General features: G+C 49.5%; 1 protein-coding gene across 1 annotated transcript in view; it reads right to left on the minus strand.

The window, feature by feature from the left end:
• The window catches only part of LOC140904241 (uncharacterized), a 283,075-nt gene that overhangs the window by 45,045 nt on the left and 218,300 nt on the right, over positions 1-19,730 (minus strand). Inside the window, exon 5 of the mRNA XM_078850896.1 lies at positions 2,105-2,539. Within this exon, the coding sequence (XP_078707022.1) occupies positions 2,105-2,539 (435 nt within the window). The remainder of the gene's footprint in view (positions 1-2,104; positions 2,540-19,730) is intronic.

The following is a 19,730-nucleotide window of genomic DNA, read 5'->3' on the forward strand; positions in this document are numbered from 1 at the left end:
AAGATTTTTCAACATATTTGGGAGTTTAATTTAATGTACATGGGGGGGTTGGCTTTTTGTGCTTTTTAAAATAGAAGATTTGGGTGAATTTCTAAAATGTTTAATGTATTTACATTTTTTAACGTACAGGGTTTTTTGTTTTTTTTTTAGCACACTATTTAACTCTTGTGACACAGATGGTAGCAGGTTTTTACACTTGAATTAATAAAAGGTCCTAGCAACTAATTTTGTTAAAACAGCAAATAGCCACATCTCAGAGTGGTGTAAGCCCCTTTCAGGTTCATAGAGGGTGAAATTCCAGAGCAGGTTACATCTGATGACTCAGAATCAGGACAAAAGATTCTCCCATGGTGCTCTTCTCTCACCCATTCAAAGCCGCCTCACTCAGCGTTGTCTCAGAAATAGGGAGGTGTGTTATTTATGAAAGTTTTAGCATCATCATAATGGGAGAAAAACAGCCAACCTTCCCATCTGCAAGCCATCCCAACTTGGCAGGAAAAAGCCAACCAATGGCTTTGGAAACTGGGATGTAAACTCTGAATGATCACACTGTATTCGGGCTCCATTCAAATTTCCCTTCCACTTTCTGTGACACTTTCCTCTCCAGCTCTAATGAGTCTGTTTTAGGATCACAGAAATCAAACTGTGAAGGAGATAAATGCTGTGTATGGCTCTGACCATAAGTAGCACCGCTGGGGGATGATGGGGAGGGAGGAAATTCCTACAATTCACCCCATCTCCTTCGGCTGTCACAGAGGTTGAGATGACACTTGTCCCCCACTGCCCCTGCTCTTGTTATATTTAAATATCTTTTAAATGAGAAACATGGTACAAAAATAATGGAGGAAATGTGCAAGATGCGTCTGTCCACTATGCACAGACTCTGTCTTTCGCTGTGTATTTATATCAGAATAGTTAACTCGAGCTAGCGAACTCCCTGGGCAATCTAGGGGAGATGAGGTCCAGGTAGATTTTACCTTGACGTAGTTAGTTAAGGTCACCCCGGTGACACTCTGTTCCCCAAAGCAAAACCCTGGCACCCCGTATTCACCATGCTGGAGGAACCTATAAAGGAGAGGAAGTGACGTCATCATTTGTCTGCACTCCCCTCCCAACTCAACACGTGGAAACATGTCTGGAGGACAAAGACTGACCTGGGGAGGTGGTGAATCCCAGCCTGTGTATGAAGGAACTATGTCATCTGGGTGAGACACGGCTTGATTCAAATCTTGTCTAGTTTATAGAACTCAGACTGCGATTTTACTTTTTATTTAATAGGTAACCAACTTTGATCTGTGCGCTTATTACATATAATCACTTAAAATCTACCTTTCTGTCGTTAATAAATCTGTTTTATATTTAACCTAAAACAGAGTGTTTTGCTTGCAGTGCTTGAGAAATCTGCTCAGGAACAAGAGCTGGTGCATGTCCTCTCCACATTGAGGGGCAAACTGGGTTATAAACTCACACTGGTCAGTCTTCTGACGAGGGCAAGATGGTACAGACCTGGGGTCCTAGTCTGGGGAGCTAGAGAAATTGGCTGAAGCCTCTCTATTGTTGGTTCACGAGTGCCTAGGAGAAGCATTTCTGTTACTCAGTTGGATGTATCCCAGCCTATGGATGGCTGTGTAAGCACAGGACCTGGAGAGGTTTGCAGCTTGTCACAGCATCATATTGTGAGAGGGAGCCCAGGTTGGTAAGACAGAGGGCTTACTGATACCCCAGTTCCAGGTTGCACCCCAGGGAACCTGTCATAAGTCCTGTCTCTCCCACATGGGGCTGATGGAAATATCTGGTAGGAAGGACACATAGTCACAAGACTCATAGGACAAAGGAGTTGATCATAAGGACCATGGGAGAAACTCCAAAGAAGGGTGAATTGCAAAGGCAAAAACTGGCAATTCACATGAGTAAGCTGAGGGGACACAGCGAAGCAAATGGTGCAAATAGCCTTGCAGGTCACTATGTAGCAAAAGACCTACAGGGAAAAAAAATCCTTTGTCATGCCTGGACAAGAGCTGTATGTTGTTCATCTCCCTTGCAGATTCTCTGATGATAAATGAGGTGTGACCCCTGATGAAAGTTTTTCCCACACTCACAGCACTCATAAGGTCTCTCTTTTTTGTGGATCCTCTGATGTTTACTAAAGGCTGAGCTGTCAGTGAAGGTTTTCCCGCACTCACGGCATTCGTAGGGTCTCTCTCCCGTGTGGATTCTCTCATGCGTAAAAAGGGCTGAGCTGTCACTGAAGCTCTTCCCACACTCTGGGCATTCGTAGGGTCTCAGTCCTGTGTGGATTCTCAGGTGTCTAATAAGGTCCGAGCGGTAAATAAAGTTTTTCCCGCACTCACAGCATTCGTATGGTCTCTCTCCCATGTGAATTCGCTGGTGTCTAATAAGGTCTGAACTCTGACTGAAGCTTTTCCCGCACTCACAGCATTCATAGGGCTTCTCTCCCGTATGGTTTCTCTGATGTCGAGTGAGGTGTGAGCTCCGAGTGAAGGTTTTCCCACACTCACAGCATTCATAGAGTCTCTCTTTCGTGAAGATTCTCTCATGGTTAATAGGAACTGAGCGGTTACTGAAGTTTTCCCCACGCTGAGTGCATGAGATGTTTCTCTCTCCCATGAGGATTCTCTGCTGGGCTGTGGATTCCTTGAGGTTCTTGTGCGTTCCCTCACAATTAATGGATTCACCAGCTTTCTCCCCTGGCTGGTTTTCCTGCTGCTTCTCTGGTCTGCGCTGACTCTCGTAGGCTTTTCCCTGCTCACAACACATGGACGCATTACTTTTAGATCTTTGCAATAATCCCCTATGTGCCTCTCCCTCAGCCACTTCCTGCTGAGAAATCTGCTCCCTGTTCTCACTCACCATCTTGTCACCTGATGGGATAGAGAGAGAGAAACCTCAGAAACAGGAATGGAAAAAGAGGAGAGCAAACCAAAAGTGTTGGAGAAATGGGGGAAAATTATCAGGAAACGAATTCCCCTAAACTCTTCCCCATGGAGGAGAGAGGAGGGAATTGAGTCTGCCTCTATGTCGCATGCAAACACTCAGAGGGAAGGGAAGGACCTCCTGCCGGGGGCTGGGATGGGTAGGAAGCCCTGAGCCATATCTGCCCTGAGGACCTGACCCCTGCTGGGGACAATCCTGAACACGGACAGCTCCCAAGGTCTTGGTAGGCAAACCCACTTGTTTCCTTCAGGCACTGCCAGTCTTTGAGTTGGTTTAATCAGTCCTTAGCTGTACAGCCACCTCTCAGGAGCTCTCTGTCCCAGAGCTCCAGGACCCACGGCTCCTCCCCTCGATCCAGCTGGGAGATCTCATCAGGATTGGAGGCTGGAAACCCTGCTCATGAGAAGGAAAACAAGGGAGATCAGGGGAATTCATGGGACATTTGTCACCGAAAAATGTTCTACTATTTTAACCCCAGCTCATTTTAAAGCAATAAAACTCCGGGGGCCAGCTCCCCATATGCTCAAAGGTGCAGGTCCCTCTGCTTTTGAGTGAATTCCCTATCTCCGTCTCTGCTGGGAACAAACACAGCCAGACACTCCTCATCAAAGGGGCTCCTAAAACATAGCGTAGGTAACTCCATGGCCCAGGAAGTGAAATCTCTGGCCAGAGGGGAAGTCCCCCTGAAACAGCTTCTTACTGACAGAATGAGACCCAGTGATAGTGGTAAAAATCCTAAGGAAGCTGGGACCGGTGAGAATGGGCTAGTGGGGTTCTGTGCAGTAAGGAAGAGGAGGGAGAAGGGATGTCACTGAATACAGGATCTCAGGGGTGTGAGACGTCAATAAAGCCCATTTTGAGGAATTATGGACTACAGAGAGTCAGGTATAATGGTAGGCAGTATGAAAATTGCCCAGCGTGTGAAGGGGGATAGAATTATAGAAAGGTAACACTGGAAGGCACCTTGGAAAGACGTCCTGTGGCAGGACAAAGAAACCTTAGACCATCCCTGACAGGTGTGTGTGTCCAACCTGTTCTTAAAAACCTACAACTATAGGGATTCCACAATCTCCCTTGGGAACCTATTTCAGTAATTAACTCCCCTTATCGTTAGAAAGATTTTCCGAATATCCAACCTAAATCTCCCTTGCTTCAGATTAAGTTAATCGTTTCTTGTTCTACCCTGGTGGGCATGCAGAATTATTCAGCGCCATCCTTCTTACAGCAGACCATAACATTTTTATCCGATCCCCCTCTCACGCTTCTTTTCTCAAGCCTAAAATTATCCAGTTTTTTTTAACCTTTCCCCACAGGTGAAGTTTTCTAAATTTCGTATTTTTTGTTGCTTTCTTCTGAACTCTCTCTAATTTTCCCGCATCTAAAGCGTGATGCTCAGAATTAGACACGGAGACCGCATCAGTACCAAATAGAGCAGGACAAGTACGACTGATATCTTACATCTGACACTCCTGGTAATACACCAAACAACGATCTTAGCTTTATTTGCAACAGCATCACACTGTTGACTCGTATTCATTTTGTGATCCGCTATAGCCTCAGATCTTTTTCAGCAGTTCTGCCACCTAGACAGATATTCTCCATTTCGTAGTTGTGTATTGGATTTTTTCCTTCCGAAGTGGAGTACTTTGAACTTGCCTTTATTGAATTTCACCTTGTTGATTTCAGAGCAATTTGTCAGAGTGATTTTAAATTCTAATAGTGTTCTCCAAAGTGCCTGCAATCCTTCCCAGCTTGGTGTCAACCACAAATTTTATAGGCATACTCTCCACTCCACTGTCCATGTAATTAATTAAAATATTGACTAGTACCAGACCCAGGACTGATCCCAATTAGGAGACACCCTCCCATATTCCCCTCATTTCCTTATGCAAATGTCACGTGGGACTGTATCACTATTCCTCAGATCAAGCTATAACAACTCTTCTGCTTCCCCCGCATCCACTAGGCCAGTAATCTAAGTTCCCTCTAAGCTGTACGGCCGTGCAGCAGCCTATCAAGGGCCATGCAGGCGCTCAGGACTGCAGCCGGGGAGAGGCGCCTCTCCCCCGGCCCCAGCCATGTAAAGCTAAGGCCTTCGTTTGCAGCCAGATTAAAAGAGCATCAGTCATTAGCTGAGAAGCCGGAAGTCACATCCTCACATTCCATCTAATTTATATTAAAACAATGTCATATCAGGCTGTCAGGAAGGAGACCCCATCTTAATGGCCCCCACTATCAACAGATAAAGAAACAGATCTTAAGATGGCTAAAGAAAACTTAGTTCGATGGCGTCCTGTCTGTCAAGAAATCACTTATCAATAGTAGTAGTTGTGAAGTCCTCATTTCTTTGTTTTGTCATTATGGTCCTCACTTCCCTATTGTTTGTCTGTATAGTCTCTGTCTGGTTCTTTAATTGTTTCATAATTAATTTTGCCAGGTGTAAATTAATGGAGGTGGTGGGGTAGGATAGCTTAAAGAATTTTGTTACACTATGTTAGGCTTGGTTAGTAAAATTTTAGTATAATGATTGGTTAAGGTCTAGCTAAGCAGGACTCAAGTTTCACTGTATAAAGTGAGGTCCAAGAAGGAGATCGGCTGGGAAGAGAAGAAGAAGAAGACGACGGAAAGACCTGGAAGAAGAAGAACTCACCCCCAAGACTCAGCCTAAGATCAGAGCTGTTAAGAATCCTCTGCCCGACCGTGACGTGCAGCAAGTAGGACCCAGACGACACCAACCTTGCCTGGCCAACAGGGAAAGTTCGCCTGCGTGATCAGGGCTGGTGAGCATGGCATTGTAGGCTTAATGTGTATTCTGCTTGGTAATGGTTAATAAATAGAGGATCGGGATATTACCGTGTAAGGCTCTTTCACTGGTAAAAGGTCCTGCACACCTACAGAAGTAGGATACACCCAGAGCCCTACGTACTGGGAAAGGGTGTGAGTACTTACATTGACCAGGTTAATTACACCCTGAGCCCTACGAATTGGGAACGGGTAGGTGCTTTTTGCCTGGAGCCTTACGAATTGGGACCACGTGTGAGTGCCCACATTAACCGGGTTACACCTGGAGCCCTATGGACTGGGAAAAGGTGAGGTGCCCTATTGTGTGCAGGTAACAGCCCCGGACCTGCCGTGGTCTCCCCACACCAGCACCTGGGCCCCTAGCCAGAGCCCTCAGCCCCCCCCCCCCGCCCACACACACCCAAACCCTCCGCCCCAGCCCTGAGCCCCCTCCTACACCCTGAAACCCTCATCCCCACCCCTGCCACACAACACCTCCATGCTGGTGCACATAACAAAACTCATTCCGCACATGGATGGGAAAAATTAAGAGGGAACACAGCCAGTAACCTTGTCAAAGAAGGAAATTAGCTTGGTTTGGCATGATCATTCTAACTGTGGTGACGTACTCACGCTTACTCATGTTGTCTTGAAATTTGCTACTCTTCATTGGCATGCCGAGCAGGGCTATTGGTTGAAATTTGGGTTTAATGGATCCAGGGGCTCCTGAGATAAAGCTTTCGGACAACGTGTGTTGTGTATTTTTATTGCATTTTGAAGGAGTTCCTTTTGGAAGTTTTGTCCTCTGATAGCAACATGCCTGGGTTAAGAGCAATATTTTAGAGTACTTAAATCCAAATGCAGACTTTTCCCTGGTCTACACTTAGAAGTGTGGACAATATAGCTCTGTGGGTTAGGGATGTGAAACCCTCCCCCCCCCCATAGCTACGCCAGCAAAATCTCTAGTGTAGACACAATTATAGTGGCAAAAAAAGTTCATTAAAAAAAAATGAAGGAAATCCAATGTCCACAAACTACGTTAATTTAACTACAGTTGCCCAGCGCTGCCTCATGCCCTTCCAGCATACGGACGGTGGCTAAAGTTAAACCTCTGAAAACCAGAAAATGAAGAGGTAAAGTACACTACATCCTTAACTCTGCCCCCGGCCACTAACCCCGGAGCCGGCAATAGCCACTGCGAACGTGTCTGTCAGGGTGGTGCAGAGGTTAAGAGCTACCGAGGGAAGTGGAGGTTTCGCCATCTCTTGAAGTCTTCAAGTCGAGGCTGGACGCCTTTCCGGAAGATGATTTAGTCCAAGACAAGGTATTCAGCTTATGACAGCAGTGACTGGATGAAATTCTACCGTCTGTGTTGTACGGGTGGCCCCTGAGGGCCCAAGTCTGCCTCATTTCACGGCTGAGTTTGCTAGGTGGTACCAGCAAAGGGGCGTTTTTGCCGTGGGAACGGTCAGCACTCTGCTGGCGGAGGGGTTAATGGCCTCCAGGGCTTCAGCGAAGACAATGACGCAGAAGGAATCCTCACGGGGAGGGTAAATGGGTGGTGAGATTTTGCAAGTCTGGGTTGGTTTGCGTGGAGGAAGCTCAGAGCAGCTCCCGTTCACGAGGCCAGACCTATCCCCCGTTCTGCCTTAGCAAAGAGTTGTTAAGACTTTGTGCCGTAGTTCTCCCATGCTCTGTTCCCCGTGTTGTGTAGCAGGGCAGGGCACAGGGCTGGTGTGTGTGTCCCTGGCATGGTGGGGTGTCGCTGAAACAGGGCAGAGTTAAGGTTACATTGTGGGGGTGACATGAACCTTAATTAGTCACTTCCCCTTCTAGTAACCACGGGGACAGGAACCCTTACCCAGCGAGGTCACAGTCTCGTAGTTCTCCTGCATGACGTCTCTGTAGAGGGCTCTCTGAGCGGGGTCCAGCAGAGCCCACTCTTCCCTGGTGAAATACACGGCCACCTCCTCGAAGGTCACCGGCCCCTGAAAGAGCCAGAGCCCCACGCTCAGGACCTGCTGCCCCACTCACAGCCCCACTATTCGTGGGGGAGAGGAGCCGATCAAACGGAAGCTCTGGGTGGCTCACAGTCAACAGAGTCCCACCCCCACCCCGCTCAGAGCACCCAGGAGGCATCAGGGTGAGGGGAGAAAGAGAGAGACCCTCGCCCCCCCCCAGCAGAGAGAGGGGACAGGGGTCCTCACATCCATCACTCCCCTACTAGCCAGGGGCTGATACAGGAGATGGAGACCCCCCCGCCCACAGCAGGCTCCAGGCCCCCTGGTAAGTAGCCCAACTCCCTCCCCATTCCCAGCAGCTGGATGTGAGGGGATGGAGCATCTCCCTTAAGCCCCACTGGTGGGTGCCCCCTTCTTCTCTCACAGCAGCCGCTGGTTGATCAGTTCCAGTTCCAGCCCAAGGGGTCTGGAAGGTTTTCCCAAGACTGTCCAGGGATGGGGGGTGGGGTTGTTTCCTGTTCCAAAAATGAAGGCATTTCCCCCCGCCCCCCCAACCCTAAGAGTCTCGTCCTAGACTCTAGGAACCGGGTGACACAAGTCTCAGCAAGTTTGTCACACCTTCTTTCAGCTCCATGGCATATTTTTCTGCCTTCTCCCACCATCAATGCATTCATTGCTCCTTTCCCACCGGCAACTCCCGGACAGTCCCGACCTGAACCGGTTCCAGTGCAGCCCTGCCCCTGCCCCTTCCCCTTCCCACGGGAGGAGGGGGTGGTCTGGGAGAAAACATGGAGGTTATTCTGCAGCCTGTCAAGGCAAAAGGAGCATTCGGGGAGATGTCGGAACAGGCGTCAGTTAGCGTCACATCCCAGTTCTCTGTCCACCCCCTTCCCAAACCTTTCCCTGCAGAAAGACATTCCAGGCTCTGCCATTCAAAGGCCAGAAATGTCCCAAACACAAGCCCTGGTAATAAGAGTGGGGTAAGAGTACCTACATATCTGTGGGTGAGGGGGCTCAGGGCTGGGGAGTAGGGTGTGGGGCGGTGCTGACCTGGGGGGGGTGCTCCCCGGAAGGGCAACAAGAACTCCCCTCCCTCAGCTCCACGTGCTGCCTCTGCCCCCAGGCACCGCCCCCGCAGTTCCCATTGGCTGTGGTTCCCAGCCAATCGTAGGACTGGAAGGGACCTCGAGAGGTCAGCTGGTCCCGTCCCCTGCACTCAAGGCAGGGCTAAGTATTGTCTAGACCATCCCCGGCAGGTGTTTGTCCAGCCTGCTCTTAAAAATCCCCAGCGATGGAGATTCCACCACCTCCCTGGGAAATTTACTCCCGTGCTTCACCACCCCGACAGGCAGGAAATTTTTCCTAATGTCCAACCTGAACTGCCCTGGCTGCAATTGAAGCCCATTGCTTCTTGTCCTGTCCCCAGAGGTTAAGGAGAACTATTCTTCTCCCTCCTTGTAACCACCTTTTATGTCCTTGAGAACTGTGATCATGTCCCCCCTCGGTCTTCTCTTCTCCAGACTAAGACAAACCCAGTGTTTTCACTCTTCCCTGATGGGTCATGTTTTCTAGACCTTGAATCGTTTTTGTTGCTCTTCTCTGGACTTTCCCCAATTTGTCCACCTCTTTCCTGAAGTGTGGTGCCCAGAACTGGACACAATCCTCCAGTTGAGGTCTAATCCGCGCGGAGTAGAGCGGAAGAATTACGGTAATTCTCGTGTCTTGCTTTCAACACTCCTGCTAATACGTCCCAGAAGGATGTTTCCTTTTTTTTTTTTTGCAGCAGTGTTAAACTGTTGACTCATATTTAGCTTGTGATCCACTCTGACCCCCAGATCCCTTCCTGCAGGGCTCCTTCCTAGGCCGTCATTGCCCGTTTTGTGTGTGTGCAATTGATCGCTCCTTTGCATTTGTCCTTGCTGAATTTCATCCTATTGACTTCAGACCATTTCTCCAGTTTGGAGAGCTGCAGAACTGGGGCTCGGGGTGGAGAGAAGGCACCACATGGATCTAGGAACTGGAGGTCGCGGCTTCCTAGGAACCAAGTAGGGAACCTGCCCCGGCCCTGCCAACTCTCCCCTGAGCACCCGGGCCCCCCCGTTAGAGGGGCGGGGGACCAGGGCATCTCCACATGCCAGTGCCCACAGGCACCGCCCCCACAGCTCCCATTGGCCGCAGTTCCCGACCAATGGGAGCTGTGGAGTCGGCGCTCAGGGCCGGCACAGCCCACGGAGACCCCCTCCCCAGGGGCCACAGGAAGGTGCTGGCTGCTTCTGGGAGCAGTGCGGAGTGAGGGCGGGCAGGAATCTTCCCTTAGCCCCGCTGCGTTCTGGGGGCCCCTGGGTCCTTTTAAATCACCCGGGCCCCTCAGTGGTTTGAGTATTGGCCTGCTAAACCCAGGGTAGTGAGTTCAGTCCTTGAGGCGGCAAAAATTTAGGGATCTGGGGCAAAAATTGGGGATTGGTCCTGCTTTGAACAGGGGGTTGGACTAGATACCTCCTGAGATCCCTTCCAACCCTGATATTCTACGATTGTATGATCTGCTGGCCATCCACACCGGCAGCCGGGAGCCCTGGGGGATGATGCTTCTTGAACAAGAGACTGTAGGGCACAGAAGAGCCAAAATATTTAAGACATTTCCAGGCTCTGTCACTGGCAAATAATGGCCACTAACCCACTCTAGAGGTGGCTGCATCTCAGTGCTGGGGGAAGCAACCCCTCATAGGTTTTTGGGGATACTTTTGCTCATAATCAAAGAGTCATGGTCACAGAGACCGAGGCCAGAAAGGACCACCAGATCATCTGATCTAGCTTCCTGTATATCACAGGACACTGTTGCTCTACGTAGATTTGACCTGGTAAAAGCGAAGCAGGAATAGTACCACAGGGTTTGGACTGTATCACAGATGAGTGTGAATTAGGTGTGTAGGTAAGATAAGGCTGTAAAGCGAAGCTGAAGGCCTGTAAGATATTAGGCTTAGCCAGACAAGGCCTTAAGCCCAAGATACGTTGACAGGACCAGTTACCCAAGACATGACCCTGAACCCATAAATTGCATGACAACAGCAAAAGTGTGTTCATTGCTGATGCTTAGGAAAACTTGCCACAATGTACCTGTTAACACCGCAAGATGTCAGTTCGGAACAGTCACAAATATTTGGGGGAATTCTAAAATAAGCACAAGTTACTTTAGTAACTGATTGATGCCAGTGTTAGTGAGGGTAAGAGGAACTAATTAGCCTATGGAAAATGAGGCATCCTGAATTTAGTAGGATGTGGAAGGACAGAGAAGGATAAGCCTTTACACGTGTGTATGAGTCTTAGTGGGCATAAGCGTCACTCAGGATAAAAGACAGCACCCAGCTTGTGTGCGGTAGGGTGGGGAACACATCCGAAGATGTCCAGCAGATGACCACCATAAGAATGGCCCTACTGGGTCAGACCAAAGGTTCATCTTTCCCAGTGTCCTGTCTTCCGACAGTGGCCAGGGCCAGGTGCCCCAGAGGGAATGAACAGAAAAGGGAATCACCAAGTGATCCATCCTCTCTCTCCCATTCCCAGCTTCTGGCAAACAGAGGCTAGGGACACCCTCCCTGCCCAGCCTGGCTAATAGCCATTGACGGACCTGACCTCCATGAACTTATCTAGTTCATTTTTGAACCCTGTTATGGTCTTGGCCTTCCCAACATCCTCTGGCAAGGAGTTCCACAAGTTAACTGTGCGTTGTGTGAAGAAATACTTCCTTTTGTTTGTTTTAAACCTGCTGCCTATTAATTTCATTGGGTGACCCCTAGTTCTTGTGTTATGAGAAGGAGTAAATAACATGTCCTTATCTACTTTCTCTACACCAGGCATGATTTTATAGACCACAATCATATCCCCCTTAGCCGTCTCTTTTCCAAGCTGAAAAGTCCCAGCCTTATTAGTCTCTCCTCATATGGAAGCTGGCCCATCCCCCTCATCATTTTTGTTGCCCTTTTCTGAACCTTTTCCAATTCCAATATATCTTTTTTGAGATGGGGCGACCACATCTGCACGCAGTATTCAAGATGAGACAATATGATCTTTTCTGTCTTAATATCGATCCCTTTCCTAACGCTTGCCAACACCTGATGATCCCCTTACCTATTCCAACGTTCCCCAAGGGGATGTGAGTGGGAACCTATCGATGCTGGACGTTACGTACTTTCCCTCCATCTTCTGTTACGTTCCTACGCTTTGGCCTTTCTTTATCTGCTCGGGGAAATGACGAGCAAACAGACGCGGGATAACCTGTGATTGTATCCCCTCTAAGAGTGGTTCCTCGTGTCCCCCTAGAGTCTCTCCATCTAGTGATATTCATAGCAGTGGTTCTCACCCTGTCAGTCCTGATACTGTTGCCAACCTGGGAGGCCGAATCCTTATCGCAAATCACTGCCGTTTAAAAGACCTTGCATTACTACCGCCGTACGTTCACCGCCGTAGACATGCCCTTCGTCGCTAGGAAATCCGTTTTGTTTGTAACCGTACCTGTCTTCTGCTCTTACCTCACATCGCTTAAATCTCTGTTCTTTGTTAACAAACTCATCCTCATTTGGGTGGACTTGTATTTTGATGCCCCCAGCTGCTTCCCTCCCCCACCACCCCGCATCCCTCCTGGCCTCCAGTGCCCGCCCCATGCTTCCAGCCCCCCCCCCCCCCCCCACCGTCTCCTCCACAGATCCCGCCAGGGTCGGCCTTAGGGAAAGTGGTGTCCTGGCTCTGGTTATATGTCTCACTACGACAATCTGTAACCCACTAATTCCCCTTTGTCCCACGAATGCAGCGGTGTTAACTGCCCACGCCAGAGGCCTCCGAGGAAGTGAGCTGCAGCTCACGAAAGCTTACGCGCTAATAAATTGGTTCGTCTCTAAGGGGCCGCAAGTCCTCCTGTTCTTTTCACTTCGGTTTGAACGGTTTGTGGCAATATGGGTTAATTCCTTAGGATTCTCAATCTGTTCCAGGCTGAGTTCCTTCCCCAGACCTGAGGAGAAGCTCTGTGGATCTCGAAAGCGTGTCTCTTTCACCAGCGGAAATCGGCCCAGCGAAAGAGGTCACGTCACCCGCCTGGCCGCTCGGGGCACTTTAGATCCGTTCTTGAGAACTGGGGAGAAAAATGGGTCAAAACCGAAATATTCGATAATATAAGATCAAAACACCAAGACCTGAGGGATGGTGAATAATTCGAGGGGTGAGTGGGAAAGTTTGAAAGGATTGTATGGGATTGTAAAATACACAGGCAGTAACGGTTCCCCACCATTCCCCTGGGCAGCAGGGAGCCCTTTGTGAAGGTGTTTTAAGAAGACCAGGGAGGGGGGGGTCTGGAGCAGGAAGGCCCCCTGGCAGTGGGGAGGGGGCAGCAGGATGGGAGGGGCAGGGGACAGGCAGCTTGTGGCTGTGGGGAGCTGCACTGGGCAGATGGGGGGGGGGGGGCGGCAGCTGGGCCTGGTTACGCCACTGAGAAAAATCACTTCTCCCTTCCCCCCGTGTCCCTCCCATGCCCTGTTGCTGGCAGAGACCAGCCGCCCCGTCCCACCCCAGAGCCAGCCGCGTCTCCAGGCTCCCCTAAGCTGGACCCACAGTTGGGGGAATGACTCATGGCGACAATTTCCCACCTGAACAAGGACAATTGACGGCAGATAAAATGGGTGGGGAAATAGCTCACAACTGAGACTTTAAACTGTGACCTTTGGGAATTAGAAAATGGGGCAAAATCTGAGGACAATAGAGACAGGGACAATCATTGGAGAAAAAAGGGGGGGGATCGACATGGATTTTATCCCCATATTTTATAATTGGAGGGGAAAGGGGAAGAATTCAGGAGACATTATTCAGTGTTTGAGACTGAAGTGGCAAAACCAGAGAGAAACCCCCCCCCATCTCCAGCCTGTGCAGAGCCAGGTCCACCCAGTTCACACGGTCTGTCCCCTCCCTCCCTGGCTCATTTCTCATCCCTCCCTTTCCAGCCCCTGCACCCCCAGACACACGAAGGGGAACCCCACTGCGGCCCGGTCTCTTGACCCATCTGACACCCCCCCCCGTGCCTCTGGGGCAGCCCCTGGCTGGAGCCGGGGGCCGGGGGGGGGGGCAGCGGGGTCACTGGTGTGAACACAGCTCGGGGTCCGCCCCAGGTGCGGGAACAACCCGGGGGCCGGTTCCCAGGGGCGGGGGGACCTGGGCCCCCTTGTGCAGAGGCGTCTCCCCCCCCCCGCCCCGAGCCCTTGGTTAATTACCTGCAGGCTCCGGCCCAGGGCTGCCCAGGCGGCTGGTCCCAGCTGGGGAACATCCCCCCCGGCTGGGCAGGGAGGCGTTAATGACGCCCCCCCAGCACAGACCCCATGGGGGAACAAGCCCCCCAGCCACGCCCCTGCAAAGGCTGCCCTCCCTGGGGGTCACCCTCTGCTCCCCCTGCTGAGGTTAGAGGGGGCAAATCGGAGGGGAGGGCTGGGAATCTGTGCAGGGGCCGCACTGCCCGCCCAGGAGGGTCGAACAGCTGGAGGCAGCAAGGAGAGGGGCCATGGGGCAGAATCAGGGGCTGGGGGGTCAAGACCAGGGAGACGCATTGCAGTGGCAGAGGGGAAACCCACACACAATATAACTCCGCACCTGCTTCCCAGGGCTGTGTGTTTAAAGGCACAGGGCACCCCAGTGCCTGGAGCGGTGGTGCTCAACCAGGGGGACGTGTAACCCTGGGGGTACGCAGAGGTCTTCCAGGGGGTGGATCAACTCATCTAGAGATTTGCAAAGTCAATACAAACTAATGCCTTGCATGGTGACAGGGTTCAGAGGGGTGGCCGTGTTAGTCCGTATCAGCAAAAACAAGGACTCCTTGTGGCACCTTAGAGAGGAACAAACGTATATGGGCATAAGCTTTCGTGGGCTATAACCGAACCCATGCATCTGATGAAGTGGGTTCTAGCCCACGAAAGCTTATGCCTAAATCCATTTGTTTGTCTCTAAGGTGCCACAAGGACTCCTCGTTGTTAATGCAAACTAAAATGGCAAACAGACAGTGACTTGTTCATACTGCTCTCTACCCTGTACGCTGCAATGTCTGTGCAAGGTTTATTTTCCACTGGATTTATAATTCTATGGTAAAATGAGAAATTAAGCAGTTGTTCAGTCCTAGTGTGCTGTGGTACTTTTGTACGTTAATGTTTTGCAAGCAAGAAGATTTTTAAGTGAGGTGAAATCAGACGTACAGTCTAGAGAAGGCAGCTTTCCCCGTCAAGAATGACTTACTGAGCTGCGAAAGGAGACTTGGTTCAGTGAAATATTCCGCATACACATACCCCATGCATGTTTTTAGTGTTTAAAAGAGTCGCTTCTCAGTTTATTGTACTGGAGCTCGGCTGTTCTCAGTGGTGGCAGATGGCAGAACGAGGAGTAATGGTCTCACGTTGCAATGGAGGAGGTTTAGGTTGGATATTAGGAAAAACTTTTTCCCTAGGAGGGTGGTGAAACACTGGAATGCGTTACCTAGGGAGGTGGTGGAATCCCCTTCCTTAGAAGTTTTTAAGGTCAGGCTTGACAAAGCCCTGGATGGGATGATTTAGTTGGGGATCGGTCCTGCTGTGAGCAGGGGGTTGGACTAGATACCTCCTGAGGGCCCTTCCCACCCTGATCTTCTAAGTTTCTATGATTCCATACGTCTGCAGAAAGCCTCCTCGCAGTTCCCAGATTTGGTTTATCTGCTCTTCTGATTCCCTGCTTTGGGAATCCAGTGTGAAAGGAGTTGCACTCCTTTTATTTGCTTTTTAAATGTTTTTTATTACTCTTTTTATTCTTCCTCATTTACCGGTGTTAGCATTGTGCGGCTGGATGTCCCTGTGCTATGGAATTGATATTTTAATAGCCAATAATTACTGACAGGTTTCAGAGTAACAGCCGTGTTAGTCTGTATTCGCAAAAGGAAAAGGAGTACTAATGGCACCTTAGAGACTAACCAATTTATTTGAGCATGAGCTTTCGTGAGCTACAGCTCACTTCATCGGATGCATACTGTGGAAAGTGTAGAAGATCTCTCTGGTCACGCGATTACAGACATAAAAGTCACTATTTTACAACAAAAAAACTTCAAATCCAGACTCCAGCGAGAAACTGCTGAATTGGAATTCATTTGCAAATTGGATACAATTAACTTAGGCTTGAATAGAGACTGGGAGTGGCTAAGTCATTATGCAAGGTAACCTATTTCCCCTTGTTTTTTCCTCCCCCCCCCCCACCCAAGACGTTCTTGTTAAACCCTGGATTTGTACTGGAAATGGCCCACCTTGATTATCATACATTGTAAGGAGAGTGATCACTTTAGATAAGCTATTACCAGCAGGAGAGTGGGGTGGGAGGAGGTATTTTTTTCATGCTTTGTGTGTATAAAAAGATCTTCTACACTTTCCACTGTATGCATCCGATGAAGTGAGCTGTAGCTCACGAAAGCTCATGCTCAAATAAATTGGTTAGTCTCTAAGGTGCCACAAGTCCTCCTTTTCTTTTTGTGTTGTAATTGAAATCAATATATTTGAAAAAGTAGAAAATGTCCAAACATATTTAAATAAATGGTATTCTACTATTAACAGCGCAATTAAACGTGCAATTAATCACGATTAATTTTTTTTAATCGCTTGACAGCCCTAGTTCTTTCTGTTTGCCATTTTGTTCCTGAGCCGTTAGGGTGCACTAGGACCAGTGATGACTGGAAAAAGGCTAATGTAGTGCCCATCTTTAAAAAAGGGAAGAAGGAGGATCCTGGGACCTACAGGCCAGTCAGCCTCACCTCAGTCCCCGGAAAAATCATGGAGCAGGTCCTCAAAGAATCAATCCTGAAGCACTTAGAGGAGAGGAAAGTGATCAGGAACAGCCAGCATGGATTCACCAAGGGAAGGTCATGCCTGACTAATCTAATTGCCTTTTATGACAAGATAACTGGCTCTGTGGATGAGGGGAAAGCAGTGGATGTGTTCTTCCTTGACTTTAGCAAAGCTTTTGACACGGTCTCCCACAGTATTCTTGCCAGCAAGTTAAAGAAGTATGGGCTGGATGAATGGACTATAAGGTGGATAGAAAGCTGGCTAGATTGTCGGGCTCAACGGGTAGTGATCAATGGCTCCATGTCTAGTTGGCAGCCGGTATCAAGTGGAGTGCCCCAGGGGTCGGTCCTGGGGCCGGTTTTGTTCAATATCTTCATAAATGATCTGGAGGATGGTGTGGATTGCACCCTCAGCAAGTTTGTGAATGACACTAAACTGGGAGGAGAGGTAGATACACTGGAGGGCAGGGATAGGATACAGAGGGACCTAGACAAATTGGAGGATTGGGCCAAAAGAAATCTGATGAGGTTCAACAAGGACAAGTGCAGAGTCCTGCACTTAGGACGGAAGAATCCCATGCACCGCTACAGACTAGGGACCGAATGGCTCGGCAGCAGTTCTGCAGAAAGGGACCTAGGGGTGACAGTGGACGAGAAGCTGGATATGAGTCAGCAGTGTGCCCTTGTTGCCAAGAAGGCCAATGGCATTTTGGGATGTATAAGTAGGAGCATAGCGAGCAGATCGAGGGACGTGATCGTTCCCCTCTATTCGACATTGGTGAGGCCTCATCTGGAGTACTGTGTCCAGTTTTGGGCCCCACACGACAAGAAGGATGTGGAAAAATTGGAAAGAGTCCAGCAAAGGGTAACAAAAATGATCAGGGGACTGGAACACATGACTTATGAGGAGAGGCTGAGGGAACTGGGGATGTTTAGTCTGCGGAAGAGAACAGTGAGGGGGGATTTGATAGCTGCTTTCAACTCCCTGAAAGGGGGTTCCAAAGAGGATGGCTCTAGACTGTTCTCAATGGTAGCAGATGACAGAACGAGGAGTAATGGTCTCAAGTTGCAGTGGGGGAGGTTTAGGTTGGATAGTAGGAAAAACTTTTTCACTAGGAGGGTGGTGAAACACTGGAATGCGTTACCTAGGGAGGTGGTGGAATCTCCTTCCTTAGAAGTTTTTAAGGCCCGGCTTGACAAAGCCCTCGCTGGGATGATTTAGTTGGGGATCGGTCCTGCTTCGAGCAGGGGGTTGGACTAGATACCTCCTGAGGACTAGATACCCACCCTGATATTCTATAATTCTATGATCCACAAAAGTATTTAGGATCCTAATTTCTATCTTTGTGGATCTGGGCCTGTGCTCATATTTTTGCTGTTACCTTTCCCAAAGAATCCACCTATCTAAAATGACTCTATGATCTACAGTACTGTCTTGGACTCCTCCCCTTTCCCCAATTGAAAATTCCTTTTAAAAACCTTATTTCTGTAAGTAATCCCCCGCATCCTGCAAAGACTGAAACACACGCTGTACTCTTCTCTTCCGTCATTTGCTGCTGGATGCTGATTTTTCTATGGACTTGTTTACATTCCTAATTACGTACTTTACGGTTGTAGCCTTTGATGTCTGATCCATAGTTTTGCTATGACACAGTTCAGCCATGTTCTTCATACTGAAAATTTCACTGGTTTGTCCTGGCAAAAATCAACACGGATTTTTAAAAACCATGTATTTTGTTCCTCCTTTGTGTCGGTCCCGGGGAGGGGCAGACTGTTGCAGTTACCAGACATTCTCTGTGTTTGATACTGAAGCCGGGGAGGCAGTTTTCCTTGTAGGCAGTCCACCTGGCTACTCCCTATACATTTCAGATCCTTCATCCGCAGAAAAACTGGGGATTCTTCAATTGGACTCTGGAAAACAGAAACTGTGGAAGATGACCCAGCTGCGGCCCCTCATTCTGAAAGTACTCCATGTCAAATTTGTATGATTATTTCTTAATGCTGTGCAATTATTATGTGATTTCTAATTAAAAGTTTAATTCGTTTACAGAGACGTATTTGGAGTATAAAGACATTCGTACTCTGGAAAGTACAGGAGACTCGAACTATGCATAGAAGAGTCAGACAAGATCTTTGTTACATATGCCTAGTGAGGGCAAAGTACACAGGAAGAGAATAGGGAGAGTAGAATAACATCCTAGATCACGAACAAGCATCTTCGTTCACACGCAGTGGGATATGTCATAGGTCTCTCCATATGAATAAGGCATTTAATTAGTGAAAAATTAAAAAAAGAAAAGAAAAAATGTTGACACTGAAAGGGCAGGGAAATCTACTTGGACATAGTTTTAGCTACCAGCATTAAAGTTGCAGTTTGAGACAAATAAATGAGGGTACCAAATAGAATTTAAAATATGAACCCTCAAAAGAAATAGATTTTCTGGAAAAAAATGACATTCATGAGTAAGTCAAGATTTCTACTTATACTTTTGGTCATTAGCAAACCATCATTTGCTGTGCTCCACCCCCCAAATCTGCCCCGGTCTAGGGCCCACCCCTTGCCCCCCATTCTGCCCTGGCCATGCCCCACTCCCCCAATCTGCCCTAGCTCCAAGACGGGACCCAGGACCCCGGCCCGCCCGCTACACTAGGTACCATCCGCCAGCCCATAGCCAACCAGCAGGACCCCATTCATGCCCAGCTGGCAGAGCCGGGTGGGCGGTACCCCCGCTGCAGGGTGGCTGCCCCTTTGCTCGCCCAGGGGCCCGGACAACGGCAGTGGGGCCGGGGTAGGTGCCTTGCGCCCGGAGCTCCCCCCGGCAGCTGCAGCCTTCATCACCATCACCTGAGCAGAAGCCGCAGCCCATGGCCGGGGGGCTGGGGGCACTTGGGTGGAGAGGGGCCAGGGGCGCAAGAGACCCAGGGTACCTGGGGAAGGGGCACAGAGGGGCCTGGGGAGATTGGGGTTTTAGGGGGGCCGGGGAAAGCAGAAAGATGGGGAAGTCAAGGAGGCAATGGGGGGTGGGGTAGTAAGGGATTGGGGGGACCCGTGCAGGGGCGCTGGACAGAGAGGCCCTGGGGAGATATTAGGGGTGGGGAGATATCTGGGGGGGTTGGATGAAGTAAGAGACCAGGAGGAGCGGGGCGGGGCAGTACGGGATGGGGGTGGTGCGGGGAGATCAGGGATTTGGAGAAGGGGAGGGTAGAGA

Source organism: Lepidochelys kempii, chromosome 28 (assembly GCF_965140285.1).
Source record: "Lepidochelys kempii isolate rLepKem1 chromosome 28, rLepKem1.hap1, whole genome shotgun sequence".
Lineage (NCBI taxonomy): Eukaryota > Metazoa > Chordata > Testudines > Cheloniidae > Lepidochelys > Lepidochelys kempii.